Source organism: Scyliorhinus torazame, chromosome 18, assembly GCF_047496885.1.
Source record: "Scyliorhinus torazame isolate Kashiwa2021f chromosome 18, sScyTor2.1, whole genome shotgun sequence".
NCBI lineage: Eukaryota > Metazoa > Chordata > Chondrichthyes > Carcharhiniformes > Scyliorhinidae > Scyliorhinus > Scyliorhinus torazame.
Window position 1 is genome coordinate 74,635,787 of NC_092724.1, and position 13,555 is coordinate 74,649,341.

The 13,555-nt window shown below is 46.3% G+C and overlaps 1 protein-coding gene across 10 annotated transcripts in view; it reads left to right on the forward strand.

Moving 5' to 3' along the window:
- LOC140395308 (uncharacterized) overlaps positions 1–13,555 on the forward strand; it is a 242,710-nt gene that overhangs the window by 112,824 nt on the left and 116,331 nt on the right. For all 10 annotated transcript variants that reach the window (XM_072482912.1, XM_072482917.1, XM_072482919.1 and 7 more), the window contains 2 exons: positions 9,453–10,029; positions 10,822–10,942. In XM_072482912.1, the coding sequence (XP_072339013.1) occupies positions 9,453–10,029; positions 10,822–10,942 (698 nt within the window). The remainder of the gene's footprint in view (positions 1–9,452; positions 10,030–10,821; positions 10,943–13,555) is intronic.

The following is a 13,555-nucleotide window of genomic DNA, read 5'->3' on the forward strand; positions in this document are numbered from 1 at the left end:
GTGTGAGCTCATGTGATTCCTAAAATGTGCTCTGCTGTTTGGGGCAAGTCCACTAAAACAACGGGGTGCTTGGTGTTTATGTCTCCAATTTGAATATCTACGGGGGCCGTAATCTATCCCTGCTGGGATTGGCGGGATTGAGGTTCATAAGGAGGAGATGTTAACAATTCAGAAAAGTGTGAAAATAGATAAATCCCCTGGGCCGGATGGGATTTATCCGAGGGTTCTCTGGGACAAGATTGCAGAGCCTTTGGCTTTGATCTTTATGTCGTCATTGTCTACAGGAATAGTGCCGTCAGGTTTCATCACTGGCACTATCGGTGCCGCCCAATCTATGAACTGTACTGCGCGGATAATCCCCAATTGTTCGAGCCATTCCAGCTCTGCATCCACTTTTGGTTTCAAGGCGTAGAGATTGGGGCGGTTGCAAAAATGCTTGGCTGCAAGGTCCACAAAAACCTTGGCGGCTGTTCCCCGGATAGTAGCTAAGCTTTCTTTAAATTTGACCAGTACTGCGTCTAGGCCATCATGGTATATCTGGCACACCCACTGCCAGTCCAAACCGAGGCACTTTAACCAGTCAAGGCCCAGCAAGCTGGACCCCATCCCTCGGATGACCACCAATGGCAGATTTGCAGACTGTTGCTCATACGGGGACCACTGAAGTACCGACGATCACCAATGCTTCTCCTGTGTATGTTGTGAACAGTGTGTCTGTATCCCGGAGCTCCAACTGTTCGGATACATAGCAACATAGAAAATAATAATAATCTTTATTAGTGTCACAAGTAGGCTTACATTAACACTGCAATGAAGTTGCTGTGAAAAGCCCCTAGTCGCCACACTCGGCGCCTGTTCAGATACACTGAGGGAGAATTCAGAATGTCCAATTCACCTAACAGCACGTCTTTCGGGTGGCAGGAAACTGGAGCACCCGGAGGAAACCCACCCAGACACAGGGAGAACGTGCAGAATCCGCACAGTGACACAAGCGGGAATCAAACCTGGGGCCCTGCTGCTATGAAGCAACAGTGCTAACCACTGTCCTACCGTGCCACCCATAGAAGCAGGAGGAGGCCATTTGGCCATTTGAGCCTGCTCCGCCATTCATTATGATCATGGCTGATTATAGAATCTCTACAGTGTAAAAGGAGGCCATTCGTCCCGTGAAGTCTGCACCGACCCTCCGAAAGAGCATCCTACCCAGATCAACTCTCCCATCTACCCCACCATATCCCCATAATCTAACCTGCACATCAAGGGGCAATTTCGCACGGCCAATCCACCTAACCTTCCCATCTTTGGACTCTGGGGGGAAACTGTAATACCCAGAGGAAACCCACGCAGACACGGGGGGGAAAATGTGCAAACTCCACCCAGTCACTCAAGGTCAGAATTGAACCCAGGCCCCTGGTGCCGTGAGGCAGCAGTGCTAACACTGTGCCACCGTACTGCCCAAATAATTGATGTCAGCTCTCATTGTCACCATTATTGAGACTAAATTTTTAAAAATAATTCTAGATTGATTAATTGAACTCAAATTCAAAGGCGGCATGTGGCACAGTGGTTAGCACTGGGACTACGGCGCTGATGACCTCGGTTTGAATCCCGGCCCTGGGTCACTAGCAAGAACATAATATATAATGTGAGCAGTTGGGGTCCTAGCACAGATCCCTGCGGTACCCGATTCAATGTGGTTGAATGTGCACCAGCTCACCACAGAAACTGTGGCCCCAGTATCCAGTTCCATTAGGATTGGTAATCCATTTACCCGGATGGTGACATGAAATGGCACCACCTTTGGCGTTGCGATACAAACAAGTGCTGGCGGTTGTCTAACTCGTCATCTAGAAAATGTGTCTTTCCCTGGGGCTGTTGTACCTGGCGGAGTGGCGAATGGGGTGGGCTTACCCTCTGGCACCACTCCATTTGGCTGTGTTGGACACTGGCGTATATATCCTTATTGTTTGGCACTCCTGACTTGGGGGGGCCATTGGCAGCGATCCTCAGGAGCGCGTCACCGATGGTCCGGGTCTTGGGAAGGGCCACCCCTATGGCGGGAGTCAGGGACTTCAACCCGGGAGGGTGCGATCCGCACTCCGTTTGGCGCCCCAGGTTGAGGACGGCTGAGGATCCCCTGCAGCTCCTGTACTCCTTGCTCCACACTTTCCCTGGATAAAGTAATTTAGGGCGCCTTTTACAAATCCAGTCGGGCAAAGAAATCCAGAGATCTCTGGGTAACAAATGCGATAGAAATTAAGATAAAGAAGAAAAAGTGAGTATGATTGGTGTTAGATAGAAAATACAATTGAAAACCAGTCTGAATATAGGAGGTTCAGATAGGTGGTGCAAAAGCAAATAAGAGAAGCAAAGAGAGGGTGTGAAGAGACTGGCAGCTAACATAAAAGGGGAATATAAAGTCATCTTGGCTGAGTGGCTTAGATGAATGGCTTAGATAGGGTGGATGTAGGGAAGTTGTTTCCATTAACAGGGGAGACTAGGACCCGGGGGCACAGCCTTAGAATAAAAGGGAGTCACTTTAGAACAGAGATGAGGAGAAATTTCTTCAGCCAGAGAGTGGTGGGTCTGTGGAATTCATTGCCACAGAGGGCGGTGGAGGCCGGGACGTTGAGTGTCTTTAAGACAGAAGTTGATAAATTCTTGATTTCTCGAGGAATTAAGGGCTATGGAGAGAGAGCGGGTAAATGGAGTTGAAATCAGCCATGATTAAATGGTGGAGTGGACTCGATGGGTCGAATGGCCTTACTTCCACTCCTATGTCTTATGGTCTCATGGTCTTTCGGCATGTAAATCATAAAACAAGGAGTAGGGACGAATAAGGACCTAAAAGAGGATTTACATGAAGGTAAAGGGATAGCTGAGGTATTAAATGTATATGTTGTATTTGTCTTTCCCAAGGAAGAAGATGTGACCCAGGCCACGGCAAAAGAAGTGATAATTCAGCCGCTAAGGGTTTAAAAGTGAAGAGGTATTGGATAAGCTGTCTGTACTGAAAGTTGATAAAGCAGCAGGATTGGAAAAGATGCATCCAAGGATGCGGATGGAAATCAGAGGAAATTTAGAGTACCCAATTAGTTTGTTTTTCCTAATTAAGGGGCAATTTAGCGTGGCCAATTTACATAACCTGCACATCATTGGGTTGTGGGGCTGAAACCCATGCAGACAAGGGAGAATGTGCAAACTCCACACAGACAGTGACCTGGGGCCAGGATCAAACCCGGGTCCTCAGTGCTAAATGTTGCCTGGCTAGCGCGCTCACTGCCACAGGGCAAATCGAAGCAGGGTTAGACAAAGGAGAACTAGTGGACGTGATTTATTTCTATTTCCAAAAGGCCTTTGACAAGGTGCCGCATAGGAGACTGTTAAATGTTAAGAGCCCATGGTGTTACGGGTAAGATCCTGGCATGGACAGAGGATTGGCTGACTGGCAGAAGGCAGAGAGTGAAGATAAAGGGGTCTTTTTCATGATGGCCGCCGGTGACTAGTGTGCCTCAGGGGTCTGAGCTGGGATCACAGCTTTTCACAATATAGATTAATGATCTGGAAGAAGGAACTGAAGGCACTATTGCTAAGTTTGCAGATGATACATTGATCTGTAGAGGGACAGGAAGGGATGGGGATGGTGCTGCAGAAGGACTTGGACAGGCTAGGAGAGTGGGCAAAGAAGCGGCAGATGGAATACAATGTGGAAAAGTGTGAGGTTATGCACTTTGGAAAGAGGAATGGAGGCATAGACTATTTTCTAAATGGGGAAATGCTTTGGAAATCAGAAGCACAAAGGGACTTGGGAGTCCTTGTTCAAGATTCTCTGAAGGTTAATGTGCAGGTTCAGTCGGCAGTTAGGAGGGCAAATGCAATGTTAGCATTCATGTCAAGAGGGCTAGAATATAAGACCAGGGATGTACTTCTGAGGCTGTACAAGGCTCTGGTAAGGCCCTATTTGGAGTATTGTGAGCGGTTTTGGGTCCTGTATCTAAGGAAGGAAGTGCTGGCTTTGGAAAGGGTCCAGAGGAGTTTCACAAGAATGATCGCTGGAATGAAGAGATTGTCATATGAGGAACGGCTGAGGACTCTGGGTCTGTACTTGTTGAAGTTTAGAAGGATGAGGGGGGGTCTGAGTGAAACTTACAGGATACAGTGAGGCTTGGATAGAGTGGACGTGGAGAGGATGTTCCACTTGTAGGAAAAACTAGAACCAGAGGACACAATCTCCAACTAAAGGGACGATCCTTTAAAACAGAGGAGGAGGAATTTCTTCAGCCAGAGGGTGGTGAATCTGTGGAACTCTTTGCTGCAGAAGGCTGTGGAGGCCAAGTCACTGAGTGTCTTTAAGACAGAGATAGATAGGTTCTTGATTAATAAGGGGATCGGCATTATGGGGAGAAGGCAGGAGAATGGGGATGAGAAAAATATCAGCCATGATTGAATGGCGGAGCAGACTCGATGGGCCTAGTGGCCTAATTCTGGTAAATATTATCCTGCAGAGAACACTCAAGTCAAACAAAGTTCTTTTAATTTCTCGAGGACCATTGAGGCTTGGTGTGGTGTTTGCGAGTAGGCAATGAAAATATAAGGTAACTGGCAAAAGAAACAATGGTGACATGAGGAAAAACTTCACTGGGCAAGTGATTAGGATCTGGAATGCACTGCCTGATAGTGCGGTGGAGGCAGGTTCACTCAAGGCATTCACTTCTTAATCTTCTCTACTGAAAAAAAAGAGCTTGCATTTATATAACGTTGAAAGGTGGCAGCCAATTTGCACACGAGTTACTTCAAACAGCAATGTGACAACATCCAAATAATCTGTTTTAGTGTTATTGATTGATGGGTAAATATTGGCAAGGGCACTGGGGGCAACTTCCCTTCTCCTCTTTAAAATAGTACCGTTTTATATCCAGCAATCCTCATCGAGCCCTGGTATCATTCTGGGGAATCTGCACTATACTCTCTCCATGACTAATATATCCTTCCTGAAGTTCGCAGGTTCACATTATACAGCTGGATGCTGTACTCCAGATAGTGTCTGTCTATACAAAGAAGCACAACTCCTTCCCTTTTTTCCAGATAGTGTCTGACCCAGTCTATACAAAGCAGCACAACTTCCCTATACTCCAGATAGTGTCTGACCCAGTCTCTTTACAATTGAAGCACAACTCCCTCCCCTACACTCCACACAGCATCTGACCCAGTCTCCATACAACTGAAACGCAACTCCCTCCACTTTGTCATCCAAAACCTTTGAGATAAAAGCCAACATTCTGTTAGCATTTGTAATTGTTTTTTGTTTTGAGTGTGCACTTGCATTCAGTGATATGTGCACCTGGACACCCAAATCCCTTTGACCATCTGCAATTCCTTGTTAACCATTCAGAAAGCATGCTGAGATTGATCTTTCTTGGATCCAGCAAGAATGTCATTTCTCCCCACATTGAACATCATCTGACATAGTTCTACCTGTTAAATTAATCTGTCGTCATCCCTTCGTAACTTCCTACTCTCATCTGGACTTATTTACTGTGCCTCCCAACTTCTTGACATCTGTAACCATTAGAACAAAGAACAAAGAAAAGTACAGCACAGGAACAGGCCCTTCGGCTCCCAAGCCTGTGTCGATCATGCTGCCCGTCTAAACTAAAATCTTCTGCACTTCCTGTGTCCGTATCCCTCTACTCCCATCCTATTCATGTATTTGTCAAGATGCCCCTTGTATGTCATTATCGTCCCTGCTTCCACCACCTCCTCCGGCAGCGAGTTCCAGGCACCCGCTACCCTCTGTGTAAAAAGAAAACTTGCCTTGTACATCTCTAATCCTTGCCCCTCGCACCTTAAACCTATGCCCCCTAGTAATTGACCCCTCTACCCTGGGAAAAAGCCTCTGACTATCCACTCTGTCTATGCCCCTCATAATGTTGTAGACCTCTATCAGGTCGCCCCTCAATCTCTGTCATTCCAGTGAGAACAAACCGAGTTTATTCAACCTCTCCTCATTAAAATATAATTCTATATTTCTTCATCCAAGCCCTTGATAAATATAGTAAAAATGTGCGATCCCCCAATCCATGGGGGATACCACTTGCCAAATCTGCCACTTAGAATCCATTTCCTTTGCTCGAAATCGCTGTCTCCTACCTCCCAACAACTTACCAATTGATGTCAATAGGTTGCCTTAAATTCTGTGCTTGTGTCTTTGCTGATAACCTCTTGCTCAGAATATTATCATCTGCGTTCTAGAAATCTATATAAATAACATACATGTACAGGTTAGGTGGATTGGCCATGCTAAATTGTCCAAGGGGTTATTGGGTTGCGGGGGTCGGGTGGAGGCATGTGCCTCGAAAGAGTGCTCTTTTCATAGAGTCAGTGCAGACTTGATGGGTCAAATGGCCTCCTGCACTGTAGGGATTCTATGATAGATTTTCCTATCTACCATGCTCATGAAATTACCTCTTGAAAATGTTGAACTAGATTAGTCAGGCACGTTCTGCTCTACTCAAAGTCGTGCTGATCTGCTTAAATTTGTTTAAGTGCTCCGACACTGTTCCAAATGACAGATTCTAGTAACTCTAGTAATCTGTCAAACGTAGAAAATAGGAGCAGGAGTAGGCCATTTGGCCCTTCGAGCCTTCTCTGCCATTCATGGCTGACCATCCAACTCAGTAACCTGTTCCTGCTTTCTCCCCATATCCTTTGATCCCTTTAGCCCCAAGAGCTATATCTAACTCCTCCTTGAAAACACTGTTTTGGCCTCAACTGCTTTCTGTGGTAGCAAATTTCACAAGTTCGCGACTCTCTGGATGAGGAAATGTCTCTGCATCTCAGTCATAACTGGTCTACCCCGTGTCCTCAGATTATGACCCCTGAGTCTGGACACCCCTGCCCTCGGGAACATCCTCCCTGTATCTACCCTGTCTAGTCTGATAGAATTTTATATGTTTCTGTGAGATTCCCCCTCATTCTTCTAAACCCCAGCGAATATAATCCTAAACAATGCAATCTCTCCTCATACGTCAGTCCTGCCGTCCCTGAAATCAGTCCGGCTAAACCTTCACTGCGCACTCTTTATAACAAGAACATCCTTCCTCCGATAAGGAGATCAAAACTGCACACAATATTCCAGGAGGGTCTCACTAAGGCTCTGTAGAATTGCAGAAAGACATCCCTGCTTCTGAACTCGCTATGAAGAGCAATATACCAGCTGCCTTCTTTGCCAACTGCGTGCTTACTTTCGGCGACTGGTGTACAAGGACACCCAGGTCTCATTGCACATTCCCCTATCTCAATCTATATACATTCAGATAATCTGCCTTCCTGTTTTTGCTACCAAAGTGGTTAACCTCACATTTATCCACATTATACTCCCATCTGCCATGCATTTGCCAACTTGTCCAAATCACACTGAAGCATCTCTGCACCCTCCTCACAGCTCACCCTCCCACCCAGCTTTGTATCGTCTGCTAGTCTGGAGATATTACATTTGGTTCCCTCATCTAAATCATTAATGTATATTTCGGTGGCATGTGGCGCAGTGGATAGCACTGGGACTTTGGCGCTGAGGACCCGGGTTTGAATCCCGGCCCTGGATCACTGTCCGTGTGGAGTTTGCACATTCTCCCCATGTCTGCGTGGGTTTCACCCCCACAACCCAAAAATGTGCAGGTTAGGTAGATTGGCCACACTAAATTGCCCCTTAATTGGAAGAAAAATAATTGGGTACTCTAAATTTATTAAAATAAAATAAAAAACTAATGTATATTGTGAGTAGCTGGGGTTCCAGCACTGATCCCTGCGGTACCCCACCGGTCACTGTACCCCACTGGTCACTGCCTGCCATTTGGAAAAAGACCCATTTATTCCTACTCTTTGTTTCCTGTCTGCCAACCAGTTTTCTATCTATCTCGGTACATTACCTCCAGTCCCATGTGCTTTAGGTTTACATGTCTGTGGTTATCTGATTTTTCTTTCCCACTTTTCTTAAATCGTGGAATAACGTTGGCAAATTTCCAACACAATGGCACAATCCCTGAATCAAGAGGTTTGGAAGAATTGGCAAAATGGATGCATAAATGGATATTTAACTTCATGAGTTGCAAGTCCAGGCTGGTGCATTTTGCTAAGAGAAATAAAAAGGCCATCACTGCTCAGAAAATAAGAGTTTAAAGGGTAGTTTCACAAAAGAGATGAGGGGTACAGATGCACAAATAATTACAATATCAAAGTAGGTTAGCAATGCTATAAAATCGCAATGCTATAAAATCACAATGCACTGGGATTCCCTTTAAAGAATAGAAAGCAAAAGCAGAGATGCCGATGCTCTGATTATATTTAATCTTGCTTTGATCACACTCTGGATACTGCACATAGCTATGGTCTCCATATTAGACAGGATAAAAGTGTGAAATCAATTTCAAAGTGCGATACCAAAACTGAAAGACGACCACTATCCGGATAGACTGATTAGGCCGAAGCTCTATTCTTGGGGAAAGAGCAGCTTGATAACTCTTAAGTTGTGAAAGGATTCAAAATTTGGGGAAGATGGTTCCACTTTTGGGTGCTTTGAGAATGAGGGGTCATGAAAGCAAAATAGTCAGCAATAAATGCAGTAAGAAATTCATGGGTAATATCTTTAATCAGAGAGCTCTAAAAATGTGTAACTACCACATGGTGTGGTTCAGTCTAGATGCATCAAAGGAAAAGCTAGTTAATTATATGGGGGGAGGAAAGGAATGGGACAGTATATCGATGGGATGAGATGACATAAGTTGATGGGGGGGGGGGGGGGGGGGGAGGGAAACACATAGAAGATATTTCCACTTGAGGGAGGCGTCCAAGTCTAGGGACCATAAATGGTCCCTATATAATCATGTGGATAATGTAAGGAAATGTTGAAAATGTGGACATCAAGGTGAATAGCCGGGTTATATTTGAAAGGAAGGTAGATAAGTATATGGGGAGAAAGGAATAGAAGGGAGCCTCATTAGGCATTATCATCAGAACAGACCTGTTGCTTTGATAGCCCTGTTTCTGCGCTATCATTCTTGTATTTCAGTGATGACTGCACTCTTTTATAATGAATGACTTTGTAGAATTGCAATGTTTGACCTGATTATTCATGCAGGCGGTGTGTGAACTCTGAGAAGGCTGTGATGAAAACACAGTTTGGTTCTCTTGCTGGTACAGCTCTCGGCCAAGTCTGGTTGGGCAGGACGGGGTTGGTATATTTTTATTGGTCGTTGGAGAGATGCGTTTTATTTTGGAGATGGTGGAGCTTTTTCCAGCAACCAGGTCACTTGCTGTTTGAACTTTCTGGAACTTGTTGCTTACACCATAATGCTATCTAACAGATTCAGTAGACTTTTATATTTCATGAATGAGTATAATTTATTTCAGTAAATCTTACTAAACCTGATTTTTTTTTTTTTGCTCTCTCATAGACTCTGCATTTTCGAGGGCTTTGACTCGTCCCACACCAACTACTCAGGCAGCAAGCCTGTCCTGCCAGCCTCCCACATCAACCAGTTATCCCATCGCCCGGCCAGTGCCATCATATCATGCTCGCATCCAACCCGGACTGTCCACAACATACAGGCCGACCAGTTCCCAACAGCTTCCAACTGTGCCAACCTCTCAACAGCCAGTGCCACCACTACATATAGTACCATTTCAGCAGCCGCCTCTAGCAGCCTCTTCAGTGCTAATGAACACTCCATTAGTGCCAGCCAGTACTCCACAGCAACAACAGCAACAACAATGCTCTGTGTATCAGCAACAACAACAGTGCTCAGTTTATCAGCAGCAACAACAGCAGTGCTCTGTCTATCAGCAACAACAACAGTGTTCAGTGTACCAGCAGCAGCAGCAGTGCTCTGTGTACCAATACCAGCAGCAGCAGCAGTGCTCTGTGTACCAGCAGCAGCAGCAGTGCTCTGTGTACCAGCAGCAACAACAGTGTTCGGTGTACCAGCAGCGAGGACCTGAGATCCAAAGAAACCATTGGATGGAGACAGTCAGGTAAGAAGTGTTACTCACTTAATATTAGATGAATACAACTTGCCCTCTCTAGTGATTCTGCAGACTAGCAGCTGTCCTTCTGTCACAGGGACTGACTTGAGAGGTGCAGCTCATTTGAGAGGAGAAATCATTTTATACTGTGAACCCAAGTAAAGATTCTGCAAGGCCATTGACCGTTATGAGATGAATGCTTCTGTTACTTCGCTTTGTGGTAAATCTCAGAACAATCCTATTCTTGGATTTGAAAAGTTGGCTCCAGTTGCTTTATCTGTTGGAAATGACTGGGCTTTGAGAACTTGCTTTACCCAAGCAGCAGATTCAAAGTGTGGCATTTGCTTTCTGCCCATTACATTGCATTATTCATGACCATATCTATAAAGTCTCAGAATGATGACTGAATAATTCTCCAACTCGGCTTGCTTTTAACCATTTCTTACTGGTGTGAGTTGAAGCTTGCTGGTTCCCAGTTATGGTCCCTTGTTACAAGACAGCGTCTTAAGCACTCCTACCCCAACACTGCAATTCCAATTTTCCATCAGAGCGATCGTTCTGATTTTTGATCATGCTTCTAGAACCAGAAGGGTATTTTGACACACTGAATAATTCATTGATGAATGTTGGTTTGAGTGTTTGACAGTCCCTTAATCATTGCTGGCTGTATGCTAATTGCATGTTGCTAATACATTTTTGTGGAAAGGCAAACCTCACTTACTGAGTTCTTCTCGAGAACAGACCTATGATGTGAGCTGGATTTGCTGGTGTAATTACTAATCTTTGTGTATGGGTTCACAGGGAAGAAAGGGTGACGTCAAATTTCCCACAATACCATTCCGGACATGTCCACCTGCACCGATACCAGTTGGTGCCACCCAGGCTACACCTGGTTTCCATGGCAACACCCTCCATTCCTGTGGTAAGAAATAAACAAGCTCTGATGGAGTGAATTCATCTTTATCTTTCTTCAATTTGAATTGTACTTTTACAACAGCCCACACTCATGAAAATATATCGTTTTCTTCATAAGTTTTGTTTTGGAAACATTTTTGAGTGTGTATGGTTCACAGGAATTGAAGAAGTAGATCCAAGGCATCTGTTCACACATCTGTGAGAGTAGGGCCAAATCACAAATCAGGATAATCAAGTACGTTATCCTTCACTAATTTTAATACGATTTCAGCTATTGACTCCGAAGAGGGGAAATTAAGAAACTTGTAGCATAACAATACTAAACTGTTAAACCAGTAAATAGTGGCAAGTGCTGAAAAGAAGAGACTCTAGTAATGGCTCAAAGCTTGACTTTGTGTAGTACGAACCACCACGGGTCGAAAGGATTTGAGCTCTGATTTCAGGAATGCACTGGAAGAGCAAATCTCAGCTGGTTGTCTGGTGGGGACATTCTACTTGGTCTCAATGTCTCCAGAGGAGGGAAACATTGGCAAAGGTTCCTGCTCCTCGACCTGCATCTTTCTCTAGTTTTTTTTTTAAAAGCATTTTATTCAAACTTGTATCAAAGTAGGTTACAGCAAATAAACACCCCGGGAAACATTCTTCCCAACAATCAACGATACAGTTTGTACAGATTTTTCTTCCCCCCCCCCCCCCCCCCCCCCCCCCGCCCTCCCCATCACCCACCCTCCTGCAACGAACAGCTCCTCAAACACGGTCACAAACATCCCCCACCTTTTCTCAAACTCCCCTGCTCAGCCCCTTAACTCATACTTTATCTTCTCTAACCGCAGGAAGTCATACAGGTCACCCAACCATGCTGCTACCCCCGGTGGCGATGCCGACCGCCACTCCAGCAAAATTGGTCGCCGTGCAATCAGAGAGGCGAAGGCCATGACATCGGCCTTCCTCCTCTCCATGAGCTCCGGCTTCTCTGAAACCCCAAATATCGCCATCAAAGGGTCCGGGTCCACTCCCTCCTCCACTATCCTGGCTAAGACCACGAACACTCCGGCCCAGAATCTTCCCAATTTTTCACAACCCCAAAACATGTGCGCATGATTCGTTGGCCCCCGCCCACACCTGTCACACTCATCTGCTATCCCCTGAAAGAACCCACTCATTCTCACCCGAGTCATATGCACCCTGTGCACCACCTTAAACTGTATCAGGCTCATCCTTGCATAAGAGGAGGTCCTGTTTACTCGCAGTGCACCACTCCATACTCCCCAATTGATCTCCATTCCCAACTGCGCTTCCCATTTCTCCTTGATCACCACCCGCTCGCCTCCCTGCTCCCCCAGTCACTTATATATATCCCCAATTCATCCCCCTCCTTCCACATCCGGAAGCAGCAGTCACTCCAGCAGGGTGTATCCCAGCAATCTAGGGAACCCCATCCGGACCTTTCGTGCAAAGTCCCTAACCTGTAGATATCTGAACTCACTACCCCATGGCAGTTCTACCCTCTCCCTTAGCTCCTCCAGACTGCGAACCCTTCCTCCAAATACAAATCCCTCACCTTGACCAGCCCCATTTCCCTCCACCTCAAACCCATGATTCTCGCACAGCGGCGTTAGCACCAACATCCCTTCCACCCCAAAATGCCTCCTCAGCTGATTCCATATCTTCACTGTCTACTGCACCACTGGGCTCCCTGAATACCTACTCGGAGCCATTGGCAATGCTGCCGTCACCATAGCCCTCAAACTAGACCCCTTACAAGATTCCTCCTCCACCCTAACCCACTCTACCCCTTCTCCTTCTCACCACCACCACCGCACCTTGTCCACATTAGCCGCCCAATAATAATGAAGCAAGTTTGGCAACGCCAACTGTAGCAGGGACCTCCCCTCCCTCGGCACCTTCCCCACCCATACAAAGTCAGAGATGATTGTGTCCACTTTCCGAAAAAAGGCCTTTGGTATAAAGCCTGAAAGATAAACAAGAACCTCGGCAGAATATTCATTTTCACCACTTGGATCCTCCCCTCCAACGTTAAGTGCAGTGTATCTCACCTCTTAAGATCCTCCCTGGCCTCCTCCACCAGCTTTGTTAAGTTGAACTTATGGAGCCCCGTCCATTCCCTCGCTACCTGAATCCCCAAGTACCTAAACCTATCCCTCACTACCGTAAATGGCATCCACCCTAAATTAGCCCGCTGCGCCAGCTCATTCACCGGGAATATCTCGCTTTTCCCTACATTCAGCTTGTATCCCAAGAACCCTCCAAACTTCCCCAACAGGCCCATAATCCTTCCCATACTCTCCAACGGATCCGAAACATACAGCAAGACGTCATCGGCATAGAGCGACACCCGATGCTCCCTCTGTCCCCTCATTGTCCCCTGCCACACTGCCGACCCCCTGAGAGCCATCGCCAATGGCCCTATGGCCAGCGCAAACAGCAGCGGCGACAGTGGGCACCACTGCCTCGTACCCCTGTGTAAGTCAAAGCTTCGTGAGCTCATATCATTCGTCCTCACCCTCGCTCTTGGCGCCACATACGGCAACCGCACCCATGCCACAAATCTCGGCCCAAACCTTCAAACAAGTACCGCCACTCCACCCGATCAAATGCT